The sequence below is a fragment of the Colius striatus genome, chromosome 12 (genome assembly GCF_028858725.1).
Source record: "Colius striatus isolate bColStr4 chromosome 12, bColStr4.1.hap1, whole genome shotgun sequence".
Classification (NCBI taxonomy): Eukaryota; Metazoa; Chordata; class Aves; order Coliiformes; family Coliidae; genus Colius; species Colius striatus.
In genome coordinates this window covers 14,973,302-14,981,617 of record NC_084770.1, presented here as the reverse complement: position 1 = coordinate 14,981,617, position 8,316 = coordinate 14,973,302, and the positions used below count along the sequence as shown (strand labels likewise).

The following is an 8,316-nucleotide window of genomic DNA, read 5'->3' as shown; positions in this document are numbered from 1 at the left end:
TTTGTTGTCACTGGCAAGAAAAGCCAGTGTTCAGATTTGATTTGTCTGTAGCCATTTATGATCAAGACAAAGACCATTGGTCTGATTCTCCTCCCAGTGGGGTTAGACGTGAGAGCAGGAGAGGATCAGGCCTGACTACATTTTAGCCTCGTTTACTGAAAGCAAGACTTGCTTATTGTGGCAATTGCCTGTTTATCATTACTGCCAGTAAGGATGGAGCCTGCTGCCCAACTACAACAAACTGAGCAGAGTTTTGAGGATGTGAAGTTTCTACAAGTTTCACAGAAGATGGCAGCAGAACGGAGGGAAGAGATCCAAGTCAAACCTCAGCCCAGAAGGCAGGTCTGACTTGTCCAGGCCCAGAGAGAACAGTCAGGCAGCTGGCATGGGCTCACTGGTCCAGCCACAATGCTCAACCGCGAGTGATGCTACGTCGTAGAGTTACCTTGATCATTGTCTATTCTACAACTGAAACTTAGTGGCAACCACTACTTTTAAAATGATTTCTGGTCACTATATCATCTCCAAATGACACTGAAATTAAATCTGTATTTGAAAACTATGACTTTTAGGGCCATCTACCTGAAAATGATGGTGTCAAAGACTTACATACAGAATAAATATACCTTAATGTATACATTAGTCTTGCTGGACATTACCAAATCATATCCTAGACTGTACATGGGGAGTCATTCCCTTAATTGTCACCTTGCTTGGCAGAAATACACTAATTAACAGATTATCCTGTCTACTATTTAAAAAAAAAAAAGTCATCAAACCCCATTTTGTCTCTTCAGCAGAGCCAGAGGTTACTTCTTGTTGGCTGCTCTCAGACTTGTCAGCAGCCTGAGCTACCATTGCACCCCATTCTGTGGAAAAGCCCAGGCAGCTGCGTGACACTGGCTCACTGACATTGCACTGCAGGCAGCAGCCAAAGGGCCCAGCTGCAATGGTTACAGCATGGTCTGAGTTGGGAATGTGGAGACAGAAACAGGCAGCTGTGCCTGGTTTGCCAGCACTGCAGGAAGGTAAAGACCTGGTTAATGGTTGAGGGCTCCCTGTTTGGATTCAGTTGTGTCTGAGGATAGCTGATATACCATCAGCTCCCAAAGACCACCGAGACCACAGTGCTGTGCCACTGCTGCACACAGCCACGGGGCAGGGAGTTACTTGTCATCCTCAGGACATTCATGGTGCAGGAGTGACTTTGGTCCAACAGGGTAAAATATGGGATTTAAATGTTTTCAAAATCAAAGTAGGGAGGAGAACTGCTATAATCCAGCCCATACCTTTGCAGTTGTTGTGATGACATGATGACCTAGGAGAGAGGAGAACTTCTGCAGCAATTCTCTTCCCTGCTCCAGCTCCAGATTGCCCCACAGCATGCCACCATTGACACTGATGGAGGGCATGGTGGGACTTATGGGGCTGAATGCTTTCCTCTCCCCTGGAGGGTCCTCAGTTTTTGCATACATGCTAAAATTTAGCATCAGAATTCAACATGTGGGATATCCAATAGTTCCCATTTTACAAGAAGATATTGAGGCACCAGGGGATGTAGGACTAGCATACTGTCAGCCTGCACACAGCAGAGGTAGGAAATGGACTGACAATACCTGACTTTCCATCTTCAGTTGCAACACAGGCTTCTCACTACCATTTCACCATTAGAATTCTCCAAAGACACTCCAAAGTGCAGCTGTCAGCAATGTCACAAATCCTAGTTTTGGCAGTTTCATATACCCAGGGTAACCCCACCTCTCTCTCTCACACACACACAAAAAGCTTACTATATATATATCAATGTGCAATCAAAGCTCCCTACCCCTTTCCTCTCCCATGCTTAGGGCAGGGGTAGACAGAAGCACTGTCACCAGGCTGTGCAAAAATTACTGAAAGTAATACAGAAACCAAAGTGAACTCATTTTAGGGAGAGGAGAAAGTAAGTGCACTACAAGAACACATCACTGCATATTTCTTTAGGAGACCGAAAGGAATCAGTTCTTCCCTCAAGATGCTTGTAAGTACAGTAGACTAACAGGATTCATGTTCCTGAAAGCCTACACATCATTTTTTAAGGTAAATGGCCAACCCAAAACAGACAAGATCTTATCTCTGTAGGACAAAATTACATTCCCAAAAGGTACAGAACTCTCAGGTCCTTTAGTCATGAACAGAAAACGTCAGAAATCAGAATTTAGATATCAAGGGATAGAGAACCTTGGGAATTAAACAGCACAGTGCAACTCATAGTTAACCAATATGCCTTCACAGGCAAAAATCCAACACATCTGACTAAGCCTTTGCCTACCCCACGGCTTTTTCTTGAATGGGACTATTTACCTAATTCAGAGCTGTCCTGACTCGCATACTAAGATATTTGCAAGGCCATTCTCCACTGAGACGTCCAGGTCCCTGCAAAGACGATAGCAGAAATGATACAGACTCCTACTATTTTGCTTAGAGGCTCAGTTACTAAGAGTGGGTTTTCATTTTGCATCATCTCTAGTTTTAGTGCTTTTGTCCCTTTATTATTTACATGGAGCACCACTAATCTCAGGGTTAAACAAAGAAAACCCTAACAGAGAAAGCCAGTCACTCACTTTGAGCTTCTAGGGTCATTTTTACCAGGCTGATCTTTGCCTGTTTGCAACCCCTACATTTACTAGCAGCTTTTGTGGGACCCAAGACCCAATTACCATCAAAATGCCTTCATACCTTAACAGCTGCTCTAAATGAGCTAATGGCTTGTATAGGAATAGTAACATCTGTCATCACTTTGTATTATACATTACACTCTTATGTGGCAGAGATTTGGTACAGTCCTTTAATCAAAGGTCCCGGAAAGAAGTATTTAACAACAATTTATCCACTCAATGGAGCATCTAATGCTCACTGCCTATTTGCAATGCTTATGTATATTCCAAATGGGGGATGAAATGTATGTATTCCATAGCCCAGCACACAAAGGAAGCATGCAGTGTACCCAAACATATGACATTAAATGGCATTCAATTGAATTCTCAGCACCAAACGCAAAGGATTGTGATCCAGCAACTACAGACTGCAGAGGGGGCAGAGGAATGACTTATATTGTAAAAAGAGTTCAAAATTATCTTTGTCACAGTAGCTGTCACACATCTTTGCTTCCTTGCTAAGCCCTGCACATCCACCTCACAGCCAGGAGTTGCCATCTGCATCATTCCAATGTAATGCTGTGTGCAGCACGTCGTTCGCTGTGCCACTGCCAAAGTAGTCACGTCATCGCTGTGTGACGCCTCTCTGATGAAGCAGAAGTTTCCTTTCCACAGCCACCCTAAAATGAGATGTCTTTTTGGTGTTGACCATCAGCAAAAAGGGCACATTCGTGATGTATCAGCTGGAATTAAGGAGGATGGGGAAGGCACAGCCAGAGGCAAGCAAATGGAAAGAATTCTCCAGGCGACCCCATGGCAGAGCAGGCCCTGGTAACCACGCTGTGTCCCTCTGCAGTAACCCTCTGCTCCAGCACAGTTCCCAAAGGTGCATAGTGACTCTTCAGCTCTGCTCTCGACCTAATTTAGGCCACATCTTCTGAAATGGTTTGAAAAATCAATGCGAGAAGCATTTTTCTCCTCTAATACTGAAGGTGGGTTTGGATGGTTTCCAGGTGTTTAATGCTCCTTTCAAGCTTGTTTGTCCCAGCTTGCCAAGTGGACAGCACAGTTCTCATCTGTTCACACTGAAAAGTTTTAGTGAATTATGAACCTCAGAGCTTGTGAGAAAGGCAACTTTGATCCAGTGTCTACCCAAAATAAACCGAGATGGATGGGGTCCTGAGGAAGGCTGGTCCTGCTGTTCAGCTGCCAGCCCTCTGTTCTGCTGGGAAGCTTTTGGCCACCTCGCTCTCCTTGGTGTCTGACTCTACTGAGGCTGTACTGCAGGAATCATTGTACATGTCTGAAAAGGAGGACATGGGCATTGTCACTACAATATGTCTAAAGGATTTCCCATCTACTGTCTTGAGGTTCATTATTAAAAGCCTGGAATAAAATAAAAAACAAGTAATCACAATTCTACTGCTCTCCTAATTCATTCACTAAAGGCAAGGGAAGCTCTGTGAGCACTGTGAGGTGTGTGTGACTTTATGTTTCTTTTAAAGCCTAAGAAATGAGAGCCATAGCTAGACACCAAGAATGAAGACAGAACTGACCTGCTGTGGAGGTGAAGGAGCAGCGATTACCAAGCTCCCTTTAAACCACAGCAAAGAATGCTGGTTAACTTTCAAAAAGGTTTTTTTCCCACTTTAACAAACTGACAAGAAAAAAAAAAAGTATAAAAAAACCCCAGTAACACAGAATAAAATGCTGGTAGCTCTCTATTGCAGGTCCCCAGGGAATGGCTGTGCCAGATTTTGCTTTCCTCTGTTACCCAGAGGAGGACACATTTTGGTAAACTATATATTTAAGGATGGGCAAAAATTCATTTCAAATTGTACACCTCTGATCTGCACAGTTGCTGAGATTTGGCTTTTCCAGTGCAACCTGTTTGGGTATTAGATCAGAACCAAAGCTGAGGAAATGATGACTTCTAGTGCTGAATTAGCTGAAATCTTGCCAGAGCAGCTTTTCCTCAGGCCTTTGGAGACAGCAGAGAGGTATGATGACAGCACTAATGGTTCATCACATTTTCATGCTTTTAAACCTAGACCAGAACCACAGCCCTGATGCTGACCTGAATCCAAATGCTACCCCCGTCGGGATGAAAGCTACCCCGCAGCTGAAACACACCCTGCCATATAACACGCTTGGGCTGGTTGTAAAGTAGCCAGCCTGGGCACTGGTGGCCACAGGAGTTTGGTGGGAAATTCAAGTTTTGCTCAGGAGGGAGAAAACTCTTAAACCAAGATAAGTTGCTGTGCCTAACTAGCTCTGACGCTCACAGCACCACATTTCAGGGTAGCTCAGCTGTGTCACCAGAGACTGCAGCACAGACAAATATTCAGGCCAAGTATTTTGATACAGGAAGTGCACTGCTTATCACATCCATTTTAATCACATTCTTTTTGACTATGAGGAAAAAAAACCCCAAACAATGAATGCCAGTACCACATTTTTTGTATTACCTGCATTACTGTTCTTCATGATGTTGTTACTGTCCCCCTCTGCTGGCTGTAATATACTGGAAGGAACCCACTCACTTTTCTCAGACACCAGTTTCTTCACTAACCTGAAATTCAGAGAACAGATGCTGAATTTCCCTACCTTCCCTTCCCTTAGGTTGTTTCTTAGAGGTGCATGTTGGGCAGCTATTTACTAAATTAAGGAAAAAGACAGAGGACCCAGGGCAGCCCTACAGGTATCTGGTGACCAACATGCAGCAGTCTCAGATGGTGACCCAGTATCCCAGATGCAGCTCACTTTCAAGTAGGCTGTGTGACAAGGAAGCAGTGGTCTTTGCTTGTGTTTGAGACCCTGAGCCAATCTCAGAGCTGAAGAAAATTAATCTTTAATGTTGTGCATCCCCCTTGCTGTAAATTCCATCCAGATTGGATGGGGTTTAGTTCACTTCCCACCTACTCCACCCTATGGGCCTTGTTCCCATCTCAGCTGCATGTCAGTTCTGAGAAAGGGTTTGACTGCATGGGCACTTCAAGGAGATGAGATCTTCTTCCAAATTACCCGTGGCAGGAGAGTATAGCTGTCCAGACAGGTCTGTTTCTAATGCTCACTTGGCAGCAAGAGAGAATAACTCTTGACACATGTGAGAGCTCAAGGGGGCGAGATTTGTTTTTTGTCAGTTATGTCTCATATCTAAGCCTTTGGGGCTACAAATGCTCTCTGGTTCGCTGCTGCAGCTTGGTGGAAGGCATGAGGATTTTACTGATGTATCCTATGGGAGTGTGTAGCCTGACAGTTCTGCTTGTGCCTAGAAGGTGTTGAAAGCCCAACTATTCCCCTGTTTCCTTTATGGAAACTTCTGTCCTCTTAAGCCTCATGTCAGAAACATTTGGGATGAAAGTCAACCAGGTGGAATTAACCAAAGCTGCTTGTATGTTCATGCCACCCACTGCCTCCTTGACATTGCTCAGAGTGGTCAATGAGGTGAGTAGATTTGGATTGATTTTTAAGAGTCTTTAACATTCCTCTGAATATTTTCCATCATTTCCAGGAGGTTATGGCTGTTCTACTTGCCAAGTTCCGTCTCTCTGTTGTACTTACCATTGACCATTCTCTCCTTCCTGCACAAACTGCACTAAATCTCCATCCTCCAGTGTAAGAGAGTCTGGGAAACAGCTGTCAAAACTGCCTTCTACCCGGAAAAGATTGGTCCCCTAAAATGAATGAAACAGTGCACCAGGAATATAGTCAGCATGGATGAAAGAACACTGTGCAAGAGAGAGCAAGTTTAGTTAAATACTGAATTTGACATTTCAAGATTTCTTCTGTGAGAAATTGTGTCACTTTTTATTCCTTTTCTCATGCCCAGATTAAATGCTATTGATACCTAGGACAAAACCATTCAGGCTTTAGAATTAACCATCCAGCCATTATTCTGATATAGAAATCGGGTTTGTGACACCAGGTTAAATTAGCTGGAAAAGTCTGGAATTGTTTTTTTAAAGGCTCAGAGTCTTCCCTCGCTTTTCTAACAGGTAATGCTACATCTTACAAGGAAAGATGACTTTTTATGTTCCTGATCAACAAAATGGTCTTGGAATAATCTTCCAACACCCCAGATCAAATTCCCACTTTCTGAATTTAAGGCTGGTGTGAACCCAAACTTTGCAGGTTTTAACCTGCATCCTGATCTTTAGAGAACAGAAAGTTACACTGGGAAAGGGCAGTGTAATTTGAAAAGGGAATTACATTGCTAGGGTTGGTCTCTTCCTCCAAGTCAGAGGAGTTGGAGAGTTCATCTGTGCTGGAGGGGATGGCTTCGAAATCTTCGAATGTGTCTAGAGATGGCATTTGCCTGCTGGGCCAACCTTTTCAAAGGAGAAAAAACAAAATGATTTAGCAGGCAGCCAGTAGCTTCTTTCAGTCTTGTTTTTTAAAAAAGAACTGTCACAAGTTCATTTCCCACTATTCCACTGACAGAGTTGCTTGTACCTTTTTACAGGTGATTTTTTTTTCTTGACTTTGCCATTAAAATTACATTGCATCCACTATTCTGTCTCTAAAAACCTGTACCACTTGCTGTCATTTGTGGGAGGGCAGTCTGTGTAGGCACAATGTGCATCCTCATCAATACCTTGAGTGTTGAGCATTGCTAAATCCCTTCAGGTCAGGATGTATCAAAAGCAAAGACCAGGAATATTTCCATGCAGCGAACGTAAAGATGGTCACTTTCACTGACATGATCTTCAGAAGGGAAAGCTCATTCAGTTTCCAGCTTACCTCTGCAAGTCTGTCTATAAATTGAAGTCTGAGGCCATTGAATTTTGGTTATTTCTGTCTCACCCCAAGGTGATATCACCTGAGCACCTTACAAGACTATACCCTTGAGCAGGCTGGAAGTGCAGCAAAGGGACAGAGTAAGCAAGGCACAGACAACCAGAACTTGGTGATAAATAGAGAAGATCTCATTAATATTTCTGCTGTTAGCAGTCCTATTGCATGATTTGCACCTAAAAACACCCCAGCCCAGTGGAAGTGATTTAGTGAGAGAGTTCCAGCTCAAGAACAACAGCCAGTCTCTGTACCTACAAAGGCATTCCTAGAGGATGTGTCCTGAGGGAAACTCAGGCTGAGCCTGAGAAGACCTCCCTGCCTCAGTCTCCCATGATGGGAAAGAAACTCAGCCTCTTCTGCACAGACATCAATAATGAGCTACACTTCAAACTTGTTGCCTGTCCTTTTTCTGACTACAGTCCAGCTTGGAGGAAATATCTTGCATCTACCAAGGGATTCCAGAGCCCTAACAAATATAAGCTGAATGGAGTCAGTCAAGTCACTATGTGCTTTCCTACTTGATGTACATGCTGTGCATCAGCTGATTCATAGGGATCAGGGCTGAGCAGATGCTGAACCAAGTTCTTTGCAGCCTATGAGCCATTGTTCTCAAGGCAAAGCAGCACTCTGATAATAAGGCATGGAGACAGATGCTCATGCAGTGGGATTATGCATAACTCAGCATTCATAAACCCCAGCAAAAGCTGGCTTGCATCAACGCAAAACCCAAGCCGTGCAGTAAACAGCAAAATGATCTCATCTGGGAGAAGTAGGTTTATTAATTGATTTATTTAATCCCTCTGCATGCACAACCTCCCTGCTACAGACACTGGTTGGTTCAACATATGGTCATGCAGCTCTGCAGCCCTTTCTCCTGTTACAT

At 43.8% G+C, this 8,316-nt stretch overlaps 1 protein-coding gene across 1 annotated transcript in view; it reads right to left on the bottom strand.

Moving 5' to 3' along the window:
* Positions 1–3,513: 3,513 nt before the first annotated feature.
* The window catches only part of MCF2L2 (MCF.2 cell line derived transforming sequence-like 2), a 135,149-nt gene continuing 130,346 nt past the window's right edge, over positions 3,514–8,316 (bottom strand). Inside the window, exons 31-34 of the mRNA XM_062006261.1 lie at positions 6,849–6,967; positions 6,201–6,313; positions 5,105–5,208; positions 3,514–3,939 (exon numbers count right to left, since the gene is read on the bottom strand). Coding sequence (XP_061862245.1) covers positions 3,839–3,939; positions 5,105–5,208; positions 6,201–6,313; positions 6,849–6,967 — 437 coding nt within the window. The 3' untranslated portion in view covers positions 3,514–3,838. The remainder of the gene's footprint in view (positions 3,940–5,104; positions 5,209–6,200; positions 6,314–6,848; positions 6,968–8,316) is intronic.